Genomic DNA, 22,435 nt, shown 5'->3' with positions numbered 1-22,435 from the left:
AAGAGTGACCATCAACATTTAAGAAATCAGACAACTAACATGGACAGGAATGGGTGAATTTAATTGAGATTACCATTGTATCTGTGGGCAAAAATCCATTAGAAGAAAGGGAATATATCATAGTCAAAAAAAGAGTGCAAACTGCAGGTACTGGGTGCAGTGTCTATAAGGACAGAATGATCTTGGTTCATTTCTAAGGCAAAGCATTCAGCATCACAGTAATCCAAGTCTATGCTCCAACCACTGATGCCAAAGAAGGTAGAGTCCAGTGGTGCTATGAAGATGTACATCACAGCCTAGAACTAACATCCCTAAAAAATGTGCTTTTCATAATAGGGGACTGGAATGGAAAAGTAGGAACTAAAGGAATAACTTGCAACTGAAGATGGAGAAGCTCTATATAGTCTACATAAACATGACCCGGAGCTCACTCTGGCTCAGATCATAAGTTCCTTACTGCAAAATACAGACTTACATTGAAGAAAGTAGAGAAAAGCACTAGGCCATTGAAATATGACCTAAATCAAGTTCCTTATGATTATACAGTGGAGGTGAGGAATAGTTTCAAGGGATATGATCTGGTAGGAAGACTGCCTGAAAAACTAAATATGAAGGTTCAGAACAAGGTATAGGTGGTAACCAAAATCATCCACAAGAAAAAGAAATGAAAAACGCTAAATGGTTGTCTGAGGCCTTACGAATACCTGACAACAAAGGGAAGCAAAAGGCAAAGGAAAGGTGTACAAATCTGAATGCAGATTTCCAAAGAGCAGCAAGGAGTAATAAGAAAGCATTTTCAAGTGAACAATGCAAAGAAATAGAGGGGAAAAATAGAATGGGAAAGACTAGAGTTCTCTTCAAGAAAATTAGAGATACCAAGAGAACATTTCATGCAAAGATGGGCACAATAAAGGACAGAAACTATAGGGACACAACAGAAGCAAAAGATTTTAAGAAGAGGTGGCAAGGATATACAGAAGGACTGTTCAACAAAGGTCTTTATGACCCAGATAACAGTGATGTTGTGATCACTCACTTAGAGCCAGACATCCAGGAGTGTGAAGTCAAGTGGGCCTTAGCAAGCATTCCTAAGAACAAAGCTAGTGGAGGTGACGGAATTTCAGCTGAGCTATTTCAAACCCTAAATGATGATGTTGTTAAAGTACTGCACTCAATATGCCAGCAAATTTGGACCACTCAGCAGAGGACACAGGACTGGAAAAGGTAAGCTTTCATTTCAATCCCAAAGAAATGCAATGCCAACGAATGTTCAAACTATCATATAATTGCGCTCATTTCACATGCAAGCAAGGGAATGCTCAAAATCCTTCGAGCTACGCTTCAACAGTATCTGAAAAGAGAACTTCAATATGTACAAGCTGGATTCAGAAAAGGCAGAAGAATGAGATATCAAATTGGTAATCTCCACTGGGTCATAGGCAAAGCAAGTGAATTCCAGAAAAACTTCTACTTGTTTGACTATGCAAAAGCCTTTGCCTGTGTGTATCACAGGAAACTGCAAAATTATTAAAGAGTTGGGAATACCCGACCACCTTTCCTGCCTTCTGAAAAACCGGTGTACAGGTCAAGAAGCAACAGTTAGAAGTGGACAAGGAACAACAGACAGGTTCAAAATTGGGATATGGGTACATTAGGTTGCATATTGTCACCCTGATTATTTAAGTTATATGCACAGTACATCATGAAAATTCCCGGATGGATGAACACAAGCTGGAATCAAATTGCCGGGAGAAATATCAATACCTTCAGACATGCATATGATACCACCCTTATGGCATAAATTGAAGTGGAACTAAAGAGACTCTTGATGAGAGTGAAAGAAGAGAATGAAAAAGCTAGCTTAAAACTCAACATTCAAGAAATTAAGATCATGGCATCTGGTCCCAACACTTCATGGCAAACAGATGAGGAAAAACTAGAAACAATGGAAGATTTAATTTTCTTCTCCAAAATCACTGTGGATGGTGTATGCAGCCACGACGGTGGTGGTGGTGGTTTAGTGACTAAGTCGTGTCCGACTCTTGTGACCCCATGGGCTGTAGCCTCCCAACCTCTTCTGTTCATGAGATTCTGTAGGCATGAATACTGAAGTGGGTTGCCATTTCCTTCTCCAGGGGAACTATCTGACCCAGGAATTGACCCCAGATATCCTGCACTGCAGGCACATTCTTTACCAACTGAGCTACGAGGGAAGCCCCAAATTAAAAGATGCCATGAAATTAAAAAACGCTGTTTCCTTGAAAGAGAAGCTATGACAAACGTAGATCACATAATACACAGCAGAGACATCACATTAGTAAAAGAGGTGTGACTAGTCAAAGCTATGATTTTCCCAGGGATCATGTGTGGATGTGAGTGAGCGCTGGACTGTAAAGAAGGCTGAGCGCTGACAAATTGATGCTGTTGAATTGTGGTGCTGGAGAAGACTCTTGAGAGTCCCCTGGACAGAAAGGGGACCAAACCAGTCATTTCTGAAGGGAATCAATGCTGAATATTCATGGGAATATCTGATGCTGAAGTTGAAGCTCGAAACATTTGGCCACCTGATGGGAAGAGCTGATTCATTGGTAAAGACCCTGATGTTGGGAAAGATTGAAGGGAAAAAGAAAAGGAGGCAGCAGAGGATGAGATGGTTGGATGGCATCACTAATTGGATGGATAAGAGTCTGAGCCAACTCCAAGAGTTTGTGAAGAATAGGGAGCCTGGCGTGCTACGGATCATGCGGTCACAGTCAGAGATGACTGAGCAACTGAACAAAAGCAACAACACAGAACTGCAAAACAACAAAAGTAAAATATACTGTAAGCAATGGACAATAAGTAATAACACCATATTGATATTAGTTGCTCATTTTTAATAAACGAACTTGTATCAGTTGAACCATTCCAAGATGTTAATAACAGAAGATGCTAAGTGGAGGAAGAGACTGGCTCTATAGGAACTCTGTACACTATCTGCTAAATTTTCTATAATCCTAAATCTGTTCTTTAGAAAAATAGAGAGGCTCACAAGACAAGATGTTGACCACTCATTATGAAAGAAATGCAAACCAAAGCTACAATGATGCATCATCTCACACTTGCCAGAAAGGCTATCATAAAAAAATCTAGAAACAATCAGTGCTGAAGTGGCATGGAGAAAAGAGAACCCTCTTGCACTTTGAGGGGGAATGTAAATTGATATAGCCACTATGGAGAACAGTATGGAGAGTCCTTTAAAAACTAGAAATAAAACTACCCAATGACTCAGCAATCCCACTACTGGGCATACACACTGAGAAAGCCATGTGTGAAAAGATTCACGGACTGCACTGTTTATTGCAGTACTATTTACAATAGCTAGGACATGGAAGCAACCACCTCAACTTCCACTAACAGATGAATAGATACAGAAGTTGTGGTAGATATATACAGTGGAATATTCTTCAACCATAAAAGTAACAAATTTAAGTCAGTGGCAGTGAGGTGGATGCACCTAGAGTCTGTTTCACGGAGTGAAGTAAGTCAGAAAGAGAACAAAAAGTATTGCGCAGTAACACATTTATATGGAATCTAGAAAATAGCACTGATGAATCTATTTGCAGGGTAGGAATAGAGACACATGTAGAGAAAAGACATGTACACAGCAAGCGATGGAGAGAGAGGGACAAACTGAGAGTGGCTATGACATATATGCACTACCATGTGTACAAGAGAGAGCTAGTGGGGAGGTGCTCTACAACAGAGGGAGCTCAGACTGCTGTTCCGTGATAACCTGGAGGACTGAGATGGGGGTGGCGTGAGGGATGCTCATGGAGGGGATATATGCATACTTACAGCTGCTTCATACTGTTGTACAACAGAAACTAACACACTATAAAGCAATTCTCCTCCAAATAAAATTTTTCATAAACTCTCTACTGATTTAAAATGTAGAAAAAATCTGGACAGTAACACATAGCCAGTACAGAGTTATATACAACAATGCCAAATGAATAAGAGACAGGAACAATGAAGAACAAAAGATAATGTAGGAATTTATCCTCGAATTAAAAATCTGAGGAAACACGCACAGAAAGTATTCAAACATATAAATAACTTCAGCTATCTCGTATAAAATAGATCACCATAGCAAAACCAAGAGTCTGGCCTGGAAGAATCAACAATTACTTAGACCACGTAATAGAAAATCCAGCACAAATAAAAGCAACCATACCAAAAAAACATACCTACAAAGAATCCTCAGAACAATGTATAGGTTCCACATAGAGGCAACAAGAAGAATTTCTTGACAGCTTTAGGACAAAGAAGTCTCAAACAGAATAGTATGTTATGTGTATTCATGAGGAGCAGATATTGTAAGACTGTTAATATTGCTTAACTCCTTTGCAGATCTACTCCAGTCAGACCAGCTGAGACCACAATCAAACATGGGCTGCTGTTTCCTGTACCCAGAATAAACCACGGAAAACTTACACAAGGAATAAAGACAAGTATTAACAAAAGCAAAAGCACAAAACTAAATAATCCCCGAGGCAAAGTAAGTCTCTAATGAACTTGACCCTATGAGTGTTAAGGTGAGGGAGTCCTCAGAGACTGACAAGGGGTGTGCAGGCTACAAGGGAAGAAGACAACAGGATCAGCTGGAAAAGGCTTTAAAGTGCAGCCCTTGATTCTTCCACTGTGCCCTGGGGCCATGAATCGCTACAGCCTCACTGAAGGAATCTGAGGTAGCATCTCAGAGCTCCCATGCCAAGACCATGGGGAACCAGTCTGAGTTGGATGTGGCAGCATGGCCCAGACGTCATGAAATAACCAGCACAAACTTTGTTAGTGCATGACAACTGGCCCTTTTAAGTGATCACCTTAATAGACTATCACCCAGGGACTAAAAGAGAAAATTGAGTACCCCAAAAATTATACCAAAGGACAGAAATTCACCTCAGAACTTTCGAGCAATGCCCCTGCAGTCGACTAAGAGCCCACAGTGAGAATCGTCAGGCTAAGGAGCCCCTTCACTTACTCTGCTGGGATGGTGTGGGGCATGGTGAGGGACAGGGGTGGATTCATACCAGAAAGGGAAGGATTTCCAGGCCCTGCCAGCAGTCAATATGTAGATCCTGAGTGAGATGTGAGGGGTTCCACACCACAGAAAGCAGTCTCCCATCCTTCCCTCTCAGCTCATCTTACCTGCGACAGCCATTTCCTGGAAGCCTCAGGCAGAAGGGTCCAGAGGAGATGTACGTGCACTTCTCAGCAGGAGTCTCGGGACTTGATATCTTCGATGGGAGGCCTTGGCCTCAGGTCAGCAGATGGGACGTAGCGCACCACCTACAGGGGTTAAGGGAAGACACGGAGAGCGGACAGAGCATCACTCAGCCCGGAAGACGGGGCCCGAAAGTGCCCCCACTGTCATTCTCAGGAGCTCCAGGAAGCCCGTTCGGCCAGGCCAGAAACAATTCCTGCTGGGGTGCTGATGGAACCTAGAGCCTGGGAGGGAGGCCCGTAGACTCTGCTCGGTACAGGGAAGGTCTCAGGATCCGCGACGATGCAAGGAGAAGTGCACATGCCAATCCTCCGGGAAGCTCCCCCGGAACCCCGCCCGCCCTGGCCCCGCCTCTGCTGTCCGCATGGAACACAGATCCACATGACCGGAAGTGACGACAACGCACCACGATGAGGCTGCGAAGCCATCTTTGAGAGCTGCTGCCGTCTTAGAGAACTGCCGTGTAGGGTGCCCAGACGGAGGACTCCCAGGTCTCAACAGGGGTCTGAGTGTGAGGTGACGTGAGTTACAAGTGTGGGACACACGTCCAGCACGCCCAAGCCTTTCCCTCTGAAAAGAGAGGGCCGGACAACCCCCGGCCATTCTGCCCCTGCTCTCCCCTGGAAGATTCGGGCCTGCATCTTAAGCCCCAAGTCCATCCACTTCACCCAGGTGGTCTCCGAGAGGAAGGCTTCGGTCCGGGGCTGGTGGACTCCAGTTCTGCTCATTAGAGGGAAAGCCCCGAGCCCTGTAGCTAAAGGAGGGACCGTCGGGGAGTACTGAGGGCCTCCTCACCCTAGAACGGCAGCCACGCGAAACCCCCACCCCCCGAACTTGGCCTCGGAGCATCCGGGTAGGATCTGGGCAGCTCTAACGGCTGCAGATCACCCTCATTGCGATCTCGGATGCGGGACACTGAGGGAGGAGGGCACCTCGGTCCGAGGGATTGGTAGCTGGTCAGTACAGGGAGGATGTCAGGGCTCAAGAGGAGCCAGGGTGAGGACCATCCTCGCGGACACACGGACGAATCAGGACCCTCCTCTGTAGTCAGTGCTTACTCCCGGCCAAGCACAGGGAAGGGAGGCTGCGGTCTGAGTGGGGAGGTTAGAGCTTGCATACAGAAGGGCGGGTCCCGGGACCCTTAGGTGGGAGGCTGAGCACTCCCTCCTCTCCTTCTCCAGAGTCACAGGGAAGGTGGCAGCATCAGCCTTCAGAGCAGAAGAGGGATCGGGATGGGTGCTAGGGAGTCATTCCCCATTTTTCATCCTAACTATGAATGTGAACTGAAAGGACATGCCTCCCCTGCCAGCCCCCACAGGCCCCCCTCTAACGCCCAGGCAGGGATGTCTGGCTGTGCCCCAGGGCTCACTCTCACTTCTTCCTCAGGGTTCTCAGGGAACAGTCTGACTAGGAGAACAGGAGACTTGTGGGTCCTAGAGCAGTGGACTCAAGGCCACCTACGAAGCAGACTTGGTTTAAACCGGGGACGACCCTCTCTGGTGTAGGTGCTAATTTTTCTTTTTCCTTCCTCAAGGCCACTCAAAGCCTGCCTTCGTAACTGCACGCCCGCCTGCAGTCCCTGACCTGTGTCATCATGCCTCGGAAGCACAAAAACAAGCAACATGCCCATGGGAAACGCCACCAGGTCCAGGGGGACACTCAGGAGGCCCAGGCCAGTGCTGCTGCAGCCCCAGGAGAGGAGTGCCCATCCTCCCCCTCTTCTGCCCCTCAGGGTTCTCCCCCGAGCTCCCCTGCTGCTGGCGATCGCCAGGAGCTTCAGGGAGCCATGGCCCCTAGCTCTCCTGTTGCAGAGGCTTCCTGGGCAGGATCTGAGGAAGGTGCCCAGGGCCCCGAGGAGGAAAGTGCAGATGCCGCCCGGGCAGCCCTGCTCGCTCGGAGCATTCGCAAAGATCCTCTGATGAGGAAGGCCAGCTTGGTGATGGATTTCCTGCTGGAGAGGTACACCAAGAAGGAGCCCATCACACAGAACGGCATGCTGAATGTCATCGGCAGGAAGTACAAGCAGCACTTGCCTGAGATCCTGAGCAGAGCCTCTGAGCGCGTGGAGCTGGTGTTTGGCCTGGAGCTGAAGGAAGTCGACTGCAGCAGGAACATCTACACCCTCGTCAACAAGTTCAGTCTCGGGGTTGAGGAAGGTTCAAGTGATGAGGAGCTGCCCAAGTCTGGTCTCCTCATGGCGCTCCTGGGCATCATCTTTACGAAGGGTAACCGCGCCAGTGAGGAGGAGATCTGGGATTTCCTCAATGTGTTGGGGATCCATGCTGGGAAGAAGCACTCCATCTTTGGGGAGCCCAGAAAGCTCATCACCAAAGATCTGGTGCAGAAGGGGTACCTCATCTACCGCCGGGTGCCCAATAGTGATCCTCCGGGCTATGAGTTCCTGTGGGGCCCGCGAGCTTATGCTGAGACCACTAAGATGAAGGTGTTGGAAGTTCTGGCCAAGATCCAGGATAAGGTCCCGAGTTCCTTCCCAGACCTCTATGATGAGGCTCTGAGAGATCAGGTGGAGAGAGCAGCACTGAGAGGCGCGGCCAGGGCTCCAACAATGGCTGAAGCCAGTGCCCCTACCCGGGCCAAGTCCTACAGCTCCTCCCATATCTAGAGAGGGATCAGGGCACTTTGTTCCCTTCGTGTTGGAAGAGAACAGTCCACCTCTTAAATAGTTGAGGGTAGTAGGGGTGGGGGGAACAAAACCCATATGTTCTTCACAGTTTTAAGTAGTAAGGGAGTTTAGGTGCAGGTTTAACAAAATATACATGTTTTCTTTTTATCCATATGAATAATATCTAGTCAAAAATAGATGATTTAGGTAGGGAGGTAGAGGTTTTTTGTATTTTTAAATGTCACTACTCTTCATAAGGTTTATTATGCTTCAGAGTATCGGTTAATTAATGTCATGGATGTCATGTTTACTGCTGTTAGGTTTAAGACTAGGAGTTCATTGTAAACAAGTCGAAAAGACTTCAATATTTTCCTTATGGTCCAGAACAAGGTAACATAACATTGGAATAGAATTTTACTTGGAAATGTGTAAGAATCTTAGAGATAAGTATTTGGGAATCACAAAGGTTTCAGAGTAAACACTAGTTTATTCTTTGTCTTCTTATCTGTCCTCTTTTTTGCTTGTAAAAGTTAATAACATGGACTTAGATTTGTTTAGCTTATTCAAACTGTATGACATTTAAATCATAATAAAAGAGAGTCTTTGCTCATTATTCCTTTTTTCTCCCAAATTAATTGACCATCTTGTGTTTAGAAGGCTTTTTTATAGTACTGGGTTGATAAGAAAATGAAGCCCAAGCCACTGCCCATGGAATTTTGAGTCTAGCAGCAGGGACCATATAAGGAAGGTGGTGAGCTAACTCTAAGGAATAAACAAATCATAAATTTAAATGGGGGAGGTGTGGAAGAGGAGGTTCCAGATGAGAGCAAGGAAGGCGAAGTTACCTGATTAAGGTGGCATTGGGTCTTGGGAAAAGTCTAGTTCCTCGGTGGGAGGTCCTGTTCAGTCCAGATGCATGATGGGCTAGATGAAGCTGTGGGAGTGATGCCAGACACTCATATGATGGTGCTCAGAGGTGAGGCTGTAAACCTGGAATATATCTAAACCATATATTCACCATTATTTGGGGATATCCGAAAACCATAGGGAATGGAAGGGGCCCTGTGCACTTGAGCCAGGGCAAGTGAACACTCACACTATGTGTTTTCATCAAAAGCTGTCCAGAGAGTTTCTGAGAAATAAAGGTGATACCCATTGAAGCGAGATGCCAAGACGTCACTGGACTGTCTCTCTTTTTCTGGGATGGGAGCACCAGAACTTGCTCTGTTAAACAGTTTAATTAGGTTATGTTTAGTGTAATTTGGCAAACTTTAAGGGAGGGCTCAATTTTTACTGTCAGTGGGATTAAATTAGGGGTGGTTTGGACAAAAAAAAAGCATCTGAGAGGGAAGTTGCTGGTCCTTGAGACAAATGAACTTGTCCTTGCATCCATGTGGAGAAGATAACCCCAAACACCTATTAAAACAAGTGCTCAAATAGGGAAATACTGCTTAGTTTTTACTTGCTTGGGAGCATTAGTGCTGATGTCGATTTGATTATTGTTTGGAGTTGCATATTCTCTAGTATAGCCTGGAAATAAAATTATGTGATGGAAGTTTGTTATCATTCGGGGTCAAAATCACCTTCGTAATAACGGCTATTCATTCAAAGTACCAAAGCTTGCCTCATACTGTGCCAGGTGATTTACATACATCACACATGTCTGTGGTCCTACACTATAGACTCTTTCAAACACAATTTGCAGATAAAGAAGCTGGAATAAAGCAGCTCAGACTCAAAGCTCATAAATGATAGGAGCTGGACTGAACCCCGGCACTGAATTCCTCCAGAGCCCATACTGTGCCACTCCTCCAGGATGAGGCTAACCTTGGGTCACTTCCTCTTTCTGAACATTAGTCCAAAAGGTATTTCACATGTGAAATAGCAGAATTTCATACCCCAAACACAGTTTTGGAATAAAAAGCCCCAGAAATAAGTAACAAAAAATGAAAATAAAAGTGAAGTACAAATAAGGAAGGAGACTGCATTCAGTGACAATTTATCTACAAAGGAAATGTCAGTAAACTGCAATAGATCAGGGGTGCAGAAAATCATTTAATTCAGCCCCTTCCTTTCAGAGAGTAAATCTGTTAAGAGTGAAGGTTCTACAAGAGGCTGTGTCTGGTCAGTGAAGAGAAGGAAGAGATCAGCGTGTTTTCTCTGATAGCACACCACCTATGCTGGGGCCCCCTCCCAGACTATAGCCTCCCTATCACTCCTGGGACTCAGTCCACTCTCTGTGAGATTTGTTGCAGGCAGACTAAGACTTTTCAAAGACGTGGCTTTTACCAAGAACTCTTTCATAGAAGAGACAGGAGTCAAGGTAAAGACAGATGAATGAGGAACTGAAGTCACAGAGAGACTGGCCTGTGTCGGCTCTCAGAAGGCCAAGAGAGGGTTGCCAGGCTGCACGTTCGCTCACTTCTTTTCAGGGCTTGCAAGGACATGGTCTTTGGTCTACATGGGTCACCTTAGGTTGAAAGAAAGAGGAAATCCAGAGTCCCCCAGGAGTCAAGGTGAGGTACCTGAGTGAGGGCATACCCCTACACTGAATACAGAGGGCCCCAAGAAGCCTGAATCCTGATGTCATCCCTGAAGGCACAGGTAAGAGTAGCCTCATGTGGCATTCCCAGACTTTCCCTCTCTGGCACCACAGGGAGTGAGGACCTTGGCCTGAGGAGAGCTCCCTTATGTAAACAGAGAAAGGAGCCCCAAATGCTTCCAGGAGTCCAGCTTTGGACTTACAAAACCCCCTGATCTCAGAACTCTGAGGAAACCACACAGAACCCTGCCCTTCCTGGCATCCCTGGGATACCTGCTTATTGTTGACATGACATGCCCATTTCCTTCTATGATGTCACAAGGGGGGTTGGGACATGGTCCAAGGGGTATAGCCTAGGGCCAGCAGTGGGATTATTTCCAGGTTTTCCAGAAACCAACTGAATACGTTGAAGACGAAGGGAACCACACAGCCCATAACCATATGATTCATCTCATCCACCCTCGCCTCAGAAAACCAAGGACAGCTATGGACGGATGAGGAGAATCTTACTTTCTCCTAGGGGTCTCACAGGGATGCTTGCCCTACTGTAAGAAAGTATAGTAGTAGACGGGGTGGACCTAAGTGGAAGGGAGTGTAGAATTTCAGGCCACAACAGAGGTCAAAGCAAGGACTGAGGGATCATCTACCAATAAAAAGAAGTGATAACGAAACCAGCCCTGTTCCTTATAGCCCTTGAAGAACCAGGGCAGAGCTATCAAGCTGAAGTTCCATCAACATTTATTTACATCAGGTGTGTAGGAGGTAAACCCCTTAGTATGAAGGTGCAAATACTATTCCAAGAAAGGGGTGGGGACACCAGGCCCTATGGGGGAACCAAAGGAAGCACTCTTAATTCGTGTTGAGGACTCCAGAGGCCACACAGAAAACTTCCCACTGAGCACTCAGTACTGGGTGATAACTACTGACACGGGTCATAAGCTGAGGACGTCTTCACTTCTCAGAAATCCCAGGGAAATTTGTGATGACAACTAGAGGACAGCAGAGGGAATGGGTCCTATGACTGGTCCCTAGTTGGGTGGTGGTCTTGAATGTGAAATAACAGATGCATCTGCGTAGGAGACTACCAGCCCCTTCTGTCACCCCAGCATGCCTGAGGCAGGGGTAGCAGGATGAACCCTAAAGATCACTCTAATTTCCTTCAATATGTTTCCCAAAGGACAGGCTGATTAGGAGAATAGGAACCCTGGGGGTTTTCAGAACAGTGCCCTCAAGAAAACCACAAATGTAGCCTTCGTGATAACCAAGGTGGTATTTCCCTGCTGCAGCTGTACACTCAACCTTCGTCTTCCTGTGGGCCCTTATCACCTGCCCTCCTACTCACACTTCTAATCATTGTCCCCCAGCGCAGGCATCATGCCTCAGGGTCAGAATCATAAGCTCTGCACCTGTGAGAAATGCCACCAGGCCTGATGTGAGCCCCAGAGTCACAGGGGACTTCAGCCCGCTGCAGTAATGGAAGAGCTTCCCTCTACTTCTTCTCTTTTAGAAGATAATTCACAGAGCTCCTCAGCTACTGGGTCAAATAGCAATTCCCAGGGGTCTTTGGAAGCCCCATCTACTACCAACACTTTTTCAACTACTTCTGACACAACATCTGATGAAGAAGATACCAGTCAAGATGAGGAAGATCCATGTTCCTCCGATGTCTCATCTTCTACTGAGAACACCTACAGTGATACTCTGAACAGCATGACAAGTTTGTTGGAAGAGTTCCTTCTGCATAAATATAAAATGAAGCAGCCCATTATGAAGGAAAGCATACTGAAGATTATCCACCCAAGATACCATAACCGATTTGCCGAGATTCTCAAGAGAGCCTCTGAACACATCGAGGCTGTCTTTGCAGTTGACTTGAAGGAAGTTGATTCAACCATCCACTCCTATGACCTTGTCAGAAAACTGAACCTGCCCAACAATGGGAGGGTGTGGGATGGTAGGGGCTTACCTAAGATTGGTCTCTTGATGACAGTTCTGGGTGTGATCTTCGTGAAGGGCAATTGTCCTGCTGAGGAAGACATCTGGAAATTCTTGTATATGGTGCGAGTATATGCTGGGAGAAAACACTTCATCTACGGAGAGCCCAGGAAGCTCATCACCAAAGACTTTGTGACGATGAAGTACCTGGAGTACCGCCAGGTTGCCAACAGCGATCCTCCACGTTAGGAGTTCCTGTGGGGCCCACGAGCCCATGCGGAAACCAGCAAAATGAAAGTTTTGGAGTTTTTGGCAAAAGTCAATGATACGGTCCCCAGTGCCTTCTCATCACAATATGAAGAATCTTTGCGAGATGAAGAGGAGAGAGCTCGAGCCACAGTTCCAGCCAGGCCTGGCACCACTGTCACTTCCAGGCATGTTCCACGGCCACGTCCAGCAGCTTCTCCCACCCCTATTGAAGACCAAGACTTTTAAAAAATCATCCAGATAAGAAAATTTGACATCAAAATAGGGACTTTTGCCAAAACGGGAAGCAATCCCACAATAACACTGATGGGACAATGGAATGAAAAAATGAAAAAAATTTCAAAACATCGTCAACCTTGATTGTTCTCCATCTTTTCTGTGTTCTATTTTGTAAAATTAAATAATTTATACCTCGATATGCTTCTTGAAAAATGCAGGAGCTATTAAACCTTAACAAGTTAGACCTCTTACTGTCTTCATTTATTTTTTGAGCATCTGCTCTTTGAAAGGCTCTATGCCAGTTCTGGTGAGGCTAAGGTCAAGACCTAGCCTATGCCCATACAACTTTAGAAACAAGGAGCTGCAATCACATAAGCAAGATCTTGAGATAGCCTTTAGGAATGACAGAAAACTAGAAAGACTATCCAGGAGGAAATCTCTACCTGGGGTAACATACTGATTTGTTGGGCTTTCCACAACAAAACCCCACAGAATGGATGGCTGAAACAACAGAAATTTATTTTCTCAGAGTGCTAGAGGCTAAAAGTCCAAGATAAGGGCTGGTTTATCCTGAGGCTTCTCCTCTTGGCTGCCAGGTGGCCACCTCTTCACTTGGCATTCCTTTTGAATGCATATATCCCTGGTGTCTCCTTTTGTGTCTCCATTTCTTCTTATAGTCGCATTGGGGTATGGCCCACCCTAATGACCTCATTTTAACTCTACGATCTCTTTATTTTTTGTTTATTATATTGTGCTCATTGATCTTTATTTATTTATCTTTTTTTTTTTGTTTATTTTGGGTTTTTTTGATCACTGGGATGACCCAGAGGGCTGGTATGGGGAGGCAGGTGGGATGGGGGTTCAGGATTATACACACGTGTACACCCATGGCAGCTTCATGCTGATGTATGGCAAAACCAATACAATATTGTAAACTAATTAGCCTTCAATTAAAATTAAAAAAATATTTAAATCAACCATATCTTTAAAGACCTTATTTCTAACTACAGTTCCATTCTCAAGTACTCTGAGTTATGCCTTCAATATGCATTTGTGGAGGGGACACAATTTGGCCCCTAACAGACAGAAATCTAAGGTGTCTCTGCTCTTATCTCAATGCAGGAGATTCCAGGGCACAGACTGGTATTCTACGCACATCATCTCCAGGGAGTTTCTGAGATGTAAGGGTGAACTCCCTTGAGGTGTTTAGGGAAGAAGGACATTCCTCCCTTTATCCCTTTTGAATTCTTGTGGTTAGACTACTAGTGAACTTGACACAAGACAGGGTAACAGAAGAAAAAGAGACAAATTGCAATTCATGTGCACAAGAAGTGTCATAGAAATGGGACCTAAGAAGTGGGCAAAGCAGGCAGCTTCTTTATTTTGTAGACAACAAAACAATTTGTGAGGAATCGACAGGACAAATCAACTTAGGTTTTAGGTACTCAACTAGTAAGGAATCTAAACAGAATCTGTACCCAGGGTAGTAAATGAAAGACTTAACAAGGTTTGTGTATACAGGCTTCTCTGCTTGAACTGCCTACTTCTGGTTAGAAGGGTTTCCCTCTGCCTCCAGATACAGGCAGTACATCCTTCATATGAGATGTATTTCCTGCTCTCAGGGAGGCAGATATCGGGGGGCGGTGGAATGTCCCTCCTCTGTTGGCTGTTTCTTAAGTTACTTGAAATCAAAATAATCAATATGCCACTGTGGTATATTTGGGGGCAGAGTGCCCTAAGCCTTGACAGGTGCCTCCTCTGAAACTTGCCTGCAAGTCTCACATGGTAAAAGCTGACCTGGTCACTGTGGAGAGAGAGAATGGATTAGTGGAGTCCTCCATTTCATGGCAGCAGTTGCATCATTCTGAGAACAGGTCAGTTTATTTGAACAGTGGTATCTCATTTCAATAGGTGGTGATGCAGGTGGGCTCCCAAAGCTAGGTCTAGGGTGCAAGCGGTATCAGGTAGTTATTAATAAGAGGCATTTCTATGGAAACAAAAAAAAAAAAAGCAGACATTAATGATTGGAGCTGGTTATAAACCAGTTTCTGAGCCCAGGGGGTAGTCAGTCAAGAAGTTTTCTAGGTGTGAGGATCGAAGCAACTATTGTAGTTTGAAATGTCTCTATCACAGTTAGCAATATTTCTGGGTGATCAGGTTAACTTTCTGAGTGGCTCGTATAGCAACAGTCATGAAGTCTATTTCAAAATGAGCTGTTGTACCCCAGTGTTCATCGCAGCACTGTTTATAATAGCCAGGATGTGGAAGCAACCTAGATGTCCATCAGCAGATGAATGGATAAGAAAGCTGTGGTACATATACACAATGGAGTATTACTCAGCCATTAAAAAGAATACATTTGAATCAGTTCTAATGAGGTGGATGAAACTGGAGCCTATTATACAGAGTGAAGTAAGCCAGGAAGAAAAGCACCAATACAGTATACTAATGCATATATATGGAATTTAGAAAGATGGTAACAATAACCCTGTGTACGAGACAGCAAAAGAGACACCGATGTATAGATCAGTCTTATGGACTCTGTGGGAGAGGGAGAGGGTGGGGACATTTGGGAGATTAGCATTGAAACATGTATAATATCATGTATGAAACGAGTCGCCAGTCCAGGTTCGATGCACGGTACTGGATGCTTGGGGCTGGTGCACTGGGACGACCCAGAGGGAGGGTAGGGGAGGGAGGAGGGTGGAGGGTTCAGGATGGGGAACGCGGGTATACCTGTGGCAGATTCATTTCGATATTTGGCAAAACTAATACAATATTGTAAAGTTTAAAAATAAAATAAAATTAAAAAACAAAACAAAACAAAACAACAATGACAAAAAAATGAGCTGTTGTGACAATTTCTCTGATCTTTGCATCAAGTCATCTAGCTTCACCTTGCAGGACTTCAGGAAAATGGCAATGTTAGTTCTCAGTGATTCAAGTCAAAAGAATGGGAGAGTGACTGGATCAAGATGGCAGAGGTGTATCACTTGGAGCTTACCATCTTCCCACAGACACATCAAAAGGATGGGAGAAATTGGGAATTTTAGTAAGAAAATTCCGTAGTCCAGCTAGATACGGGTGGACACTAGAAAAATTCAGGATCCAACCTAGTTTGCAGGTAAATAATAAAACTTCAAGGAAACGTAATACCACTAGAACCTAATACCCACACATGTGTAGTACACTTTCTATTGAACCAATTTTTTCTATCATCTCCCTTATTTCTACTGTAGACAGGAAAACTAAGACCTAATATGTTTGCAAAGGAAGTCTAAATTCAATAAACTTGGCCTGATTATTTATCTGAGTACAGTAAGAATAACAATTTGCCAATAGGCGCTTTTAAATCTGCTTTGCTGGAACAGTTCATAAGGAGTCTCCAGAAAGACATTTTAATAGCCTCTTGAGGCTAGGAAGCCACAGCAAAAACTTGTTGTCAAACCTAGAGATCTGGATGAATTCCTCTCTTCCTGAAGTCCCCAAAACATCCTAAAGTTCCTGTGCCTGCCAGAAGTGATCATCCTTACTCACCTGGTAAGGCTGATGGGAATTCTGTCAGCAAGGTCCCAGGCTGTTTTTCCAATGGGTTTTTATGGCTCCATGGAAAAAGCAAGAGTTCCAGAAAAATATCTCTTTCTGCTTTCTTGACTATGCCAAAGCCTTTGACTGTGTGGATCACAATAAACTGTGGAAAATTCTGAAAGAGATGGGAATACCAGACCACCTTACCTACCTCTTGAGAAACCTATAAGCAGGTTAGGAAGCAACAGTTAGAACTGTACATGGAACAACAGACTGATTCCAAATAGGAAAAGGTGTACATCAAGGCTGTATATTGTCATGCTGCTCATTTAAATTATATGCAGAGTACATCATGAGAAATGCTGGGCTGCAAGAAGCACAAGCTGGAATCAAGATTGCTGGAAGAAATATCAATAACCTCACATATGCAGATGACACCACTCTGATGGCAGAAAGTTAAGAGGAACTAAAAAGCCTCTTGATGAAAGTGAAAGACAAGAGTGAAAAAGCTGGTTTAAAACTCACCATTCACAAAATTAAGATCATGGCATCTGGTCCCATCACTTCATGGGAAATAGATGGGGAAACAGTGGAAACGGTGTCAGACTTTATTTTTGGGGGCTCCAAAATCACTGCAGATGGTGATTGCAGCCATGAAATTAAAAGACGCCTACTCTCTGGAAGGAAAGTTATGACCAACCTAGATAGCATATTCAAAGGCATAGATATTACTTTGCCAGCAAAGGTCCGTCTAGTCAAGGCTATGGTTGTTCCAGTGGTCATGTATGGATGTGTGAGTTAGACTGTGAAGAAAGCTGAGCACCGAAGAATTGATGCTTTTGCACTGTGGTGTTGGAGAAGACACTTGAGAGTCCCTTGGACTGCAAGGAGATCCAACTAGTCCATTCTAAAGGAGATCAGAACTGGGTGTTTTTTGGAAGGTCTGATGCTAAAGCTGTAACTCCAATACTTTGGCCAGCTCACGCGAAGGGTTGACCCATTGGAAAAGACTCTGATACTGGGATTGGGGGCAGGAGGAGAAGGGGACGACAGAGGATGAGATGGCTGAATGGCATCACCAGCTCAATGGACCTGAATTTCAGTGAACTCTGGGAATTGGTGATGGACATGGAGGCCTGGCATGCTGCAATTCATGGGGTCACAAAGAGCCGGACATAACCGAGTGACTGAACTGAACTGAACTGATGGTTAACCTTAGTTTCCTGAAGTTATCTGGTCATATCCAAGTCCACCTGTGTGTGTCAAATATGACATTCCAGTCAAAGTCTCTGTAGTGTAATCAATGTTTCCACTTGTGTCCCACTATAAGAACAGATTCTTACTGAACTTTTGAAAAATAACTATTTCCCTAAGGAAATAAGAACACTGAGAGTTTCTAATTTCTGGAGTGGTATGGTAGGGAGAGAAAAATTAGTGTTTCAATTCTAATGACAAATGTACAATTTATCAAATTTCTGTGTTAAAAAATTTCCTTATATCTAGAAAATTAAAGATTTTTAAAAGACAGTACTCTTTTAAAAAATCAGGAAAATTATCATTATATTTGTAATTCATTAAGCCCCATGTTAGCCCAACAGACTGGTTCCAAATAGGAAAAGGTGTACGTCAAGGCTGTATATTGTCACCCTGCTTATTTAACTTATTTGCAGAGTACATCATGAGGAATGCTGGGCTGGAAGAAGCACAAGCTGGAATCAAGATTGCTGGGAGAAATATCAATAACCTCTCATATGCAGAGGACACCACCCTGATGGCAGAAAGTGAAGAGGAACTAAAAAGCCTCTTGATGAAAGTGAAAGGGGAGAGTGAAAAAGTTGGCTTAAAGCTCAACATTCAGAAAACAAAGATCATGGCATCTGGTCCCATCACTTAATGAGAAACAGATGGGGAAACAGTGGAAACGGTGTCAGACTTTATTTTGGGGGGATCCAAAATCACTTCAGATGGTGACTTCAGCCATGAAATTAAAAGATGCTTACTCCTTGGAAGAAAAGTTATGACCAACCTACATAGCATATTGAAAAGAAGACAGTACTTTGCCAACAAAGGTCCGTCTAATCAAGTATATGGTTTTTCCAGTGGTCATGTATGGATGTGAGAGTTGGACTGTGAAGAAAGCTGAGTGCTGAAGAATTGATGCTTTTGAACTGTAGTGTTGGGGAAGACTCTTGAGAGTCCCTTGGACTGAAAGGAGATTCAACCAGTACATTCTCAAGGAGATCAGTCCTGGGATTTCTTTGGAAGGAATGATGCTAAAGCTGAAACTCCAGTACTTTGGCCACCTCATGCAAAGTGTTGACTCATTGGAAAAAACTCTGATGCTGGGATTGGGGGCAGGAGGAGAAGGGGGCCACAGAGGATGAGATGGCTGGATGGCATCACTGACTCAAGGGACCTGAGTCTGAGTGAACTCCAGGAGTTGGTGATGGACAGGAAGGCATGGCGTGCTGCGATTCTTGGAGTTGCAAGGAGTCGGACACGACTGAGAGACTGAACTGAAAGCCCCGTGTTCCTAATTCTTAAATTGCCAGAGTCCAGTTTTTGTATTGTTTCTGTCAATCCTCCCTCAAGTTTGTGGCTCATATGGACAATGGTTAATTTCAAGAAGCCTTCAAGGTTTTGGTTAAAGCTTGTATAATTTGCCCAGAGAAATGTGTGCCTGGATCACACTTGATAAACCAAGCAGAGAACACATTTTCTCACACTTTCTTTGCCACCGTAAGGGAATCAGCCTTGCAGCAAGGTAAGGCTTCAACTCGTCCAGAAAATATAGGAATGACAAGAATATTTTGATGACTCATCTGTTCTGTTCAGTCTCTCGGTCGTGTCTGACTCTTCGCAACCCCATGGACTGCAGCACACCAGGCTTCCATGTCCATCACCAATTCCTAGAGCTTGCTCAGACTCATGTCCATTGAGTAGGTGATGCCATCCCACCATTTCATCCTCTGTCATTCCCTTCTCTTCCTGCCTTCAATCTTTCCCAGCATCGGGGTTTTTTCCAATGAGTCAGTTCTTCACATCAGGTCGCCAAAGTACTGGGGCTTCAGATTCAGCATCAGTCCTTCCAATGCATATTCAGGACTGATATCCTTTAGAACTGACTGGTTAGATCTCCTTGCAGTCCAAGGGACTCTCACGAATCTTGCCCAGGAGGAACAAGATGGCAAGAGGAGTTGGTGGACATTCTAGAATACATCTCTCTCCAAGGATACATCTGGAATACACCTTCAGACACAGAAGTGCATGCAGAATACCAGCTGAGAGTGGACAGGAGTACATGACCAGCAGAAAAGAATATATAGACCCATGCAAAACTCAATGTCAAGCCCTGAGCCTTTAGAGTGGGTGCACTGGCTCCAAGATCCTAGACTACCAGAGAACTAACCCTAGGATATCAAATAGTGAGAACTGACACAAAGGAAACCACTGGAATACAAGACTCGGCATCACCAAACCACTGATAGCACCCTCTGCAGGACGCCTCATCTAAACCACAAAGAAAACAAAAATGCAAACCCGATCATCGGCAGACAGAATTACCACCTTACTCAGCCTTGCCCCTCAGAGGAAAAAGCAAACAAACAAACAAACAAAACCTCAGCACAAATCTCATTCTATAAGAAGCTTACACAAACCACTGGACCAACCTTAGAGGGCAGAAACAAAAAGGAAGAAAAAATTCAACCCTGAAGCCTGGGAAAAGGAGACCTCAAACACGATAACTAAAATAATAATAATAATGGAAAAGGCAGAGAAATACTACACAAATGAAGGAACAAACCAGAAACACAGAAGTCCAAATCAATGAAGAGGAAACAGGCAAACTACCTGAAAATGAATTCATGCTAAAGGGAAGGCAGTGATACTGATACTTTGGAAACTGTCTGGCAAACTCTTTTAAGCTAAATATAGTCCTATCATATGATCTAACAAGTGAACGTTAAGGTATTTACTCAAAAGAGCCAAAACCTTAAGCCCATCCAAAAACCTTCAACCAAATTTTAATAGCAGAATGAGTCATAGCTGCCAAAAACCGAAATCACCAAAGATGACCTTCAGTAGATGAGTGGGTAAACAAAATATTGGAAAGCTACATGGAATACTATTCAGTTCTAGAAGAAAACATTTCAAACCATAAAAAGATACAGAGAAAATTCAATGTATATTGATTAGCAGAAGGAGCCAGTATAAAAAGCCTACATACTGTATGATTCCATCAGTGTTACATTCTGGAAAATGCAAATCTTTAGAAAGAGTAAAATGGTCAGTAGTCATCAGGGGTTCCAAGTGAGGTTTTGAGGGATGAACAGATGGAGCATGGGAGATCCATAGGGCATTCACACTCCTCTGCAAGACATCATGTTGGCTGAGTTGATACTATCATGCATCTGTCAAACACTAAAGAACTGTAAAACACAAAAAGTAAAATGTATTGTAAGCAATGGACAGTAGTGAATAATAACGTATTGACATTAGTTGGTCAATTGTAAAAAACGAACTTGTATCCATTGAACCAATACAAGATGTTAATAATAGAAGATACCAAGTGGAGGAAGAGAGTGGCTGTATGGGACCTCTCTATTCTATCTGCTGAATTTTCTCCAATCCTAAATGTGTGCTTTCAAAAAGAAATACAGAGGGGCAACAAACACATAAACACATGAAAAGAGGAGCTACATCGCTCATGATGAAAGAAATGCACATCAAAATTACAATGAGGTGTCACCTCATACAGGTCAGAATGGTCATCATCAAAATTTGTACAAGCAGTAAATGCTCGGGAGAGTTTAGAGAAAAGGTGGGACTGGAAATTGATATAGCCACAATGGAGAACACTGGGCAGATTCCTTTAAAACTAGAATTAAAACTACATATGACCCAGCAATAGAAATACTGGGCATATACACTGAGAAAAGAATCATTGAAAAGACACCTGTATCCAGTGTTCACTGCAGCACTGCTTACAATAGACAGGACATGCAAGCAAAGTAGACTTCAACTGACCGATGACTGGATAACGAAGTTGTGGTAGCCACATACAGTGGAATATTAGCCATAAAAAGGAACTAATTTAAGTCACTTGTAGTGAGGTGGATGCACCTAGAGCCTGTTTACAGAGCGAACTAAGTTAGAAACAGAAAAGTAACATACATTAACGAATATACATGGAAAGTTCGAATGGTACTCACGAACCTATTTGAAGGGCAAGAATAGTGACTCAGATGTGGAGAATGGACCTGTGGACACAGCAAGGGAAGGCATGGGTAGGACGAATTGAGAGCGTGGCACTGACATATATCGAGTCCCATGTGTACAAAAGATAGCTGGTGGGAAATTGCTATATAATACAGGGAGCTCAGCTTGGTGCTGTGTGACATCCTAGAGGGGTGAGATGAGGGGGTGGGAGGAAGTCTCATCAGGCAGGAGGAATATGTATACGTAGCGCTGATTCATCCTGTTGTATAGCAGAAACAACACAACATTATAAAACAAGAATCTGTCGATTAAAACAACTTTTTAAAAGTCTACTAATTTAAAAACTAGAAAAAATATCATAAGAACACAGTCAAAATAGAGTTACATGCACCAATGCAAAATGAAAAAATGTCAGCAATAATGAAAAGCAAATTATCATGGTAAGAATTTGATCCTCGAATTAAAATTCTTAGGAAACAGGCACAGAAAACATTGACACATATAACTAACTTCAGAAATCTGGCACAAAAAAGATCAACACAGCAAAATCAAGAGACTGGTCTGGAAGAATCGACAATGCTTAGACCATGTAATAGAAAACATACCATACACAAAAGCAACAAACTTAGAAAAATGTATGCACTCTACACGAAGGCAACAAGAAGAATTTCCTGAGCGCCTTAGGAAAAAGAAGTCTCAAACAGAGTAGTATGTTATGTGTTTTCATGAGGACAAATTTTAAGACTGTCCATTTTCCTTAAATCCTTTACAGATTTAGTACCACATCCAGAGTAGCTGAGACCACAGTCACACGTGGGCGGCTGTTTCCTGTACC

General features: G+C 43.9%; 1 protein-coding gene and 1 pseudogene across 2 annotated transcripts; both read left to right on the top strand.

The window, feature by feature from the left end:
• Positions 1-5,667: 5,667 nt before the first annotated feature.
• On the top strand, positions 5,668-8,460 carry LOC109554932 (melanoma-associated antigen B4-like). Of its 2 annotated transcripts, none has more exons than XM_019955505.2 (2): positions 5,668-5,782; positions 6,801-8,460. In XM_019955505.2, exon 2 carries the CDS (start codon positions 6,861-6,863, stop codon positions 7,887-7,889), a length of 1,029 nt encoding a protein of 342 aa, XP_019811064.2. In that variant the 5' UTR covers positions 5,668-5,782; positions 6,801-6,860; the 3' UTR covers positions 7,890-8,460. The 2 variants fall into 2 exon arrangements, with proteins under 2 accessions (XP_019811064.2, XP_070639736.1); XM_070783635.1 differs by having other exon boundaries at positions 5,685-5,757.
• A 3,444-nt stretch (positions 8,461-11,904) lies between these two features.
• LOC109554930 (melanoma-associated antigen B5-like) lies at positions 11,905-12,845 on the top strand (annotated as a pseudogene).
• The last annotated feature ends 9,590 nt before the right edge of the window (positions 12,846-22,435 follow it).

Source organism: Bos indicus, chromosome X, assembly GCF_029378745.1.
Source record: "Bos indicus isolate NIAB-ARS_2022 breed Sahiwal x Tharparkar chromosome X, NIAB-ARS_B.indTharparkar_mat_pri_1.0, whole genome shotgun sequence".
In the NCBI taxonomy this organism is placed as follows: domain Eukaryota; kingdom Metazoa; phylum Chordata; class Mammalia; order Artiodactyla; family Bovidae; genus Bos; species Bos indicus.
This window is presented reverse-complemented; position numbering and strand designations above follow the sequence as displayed.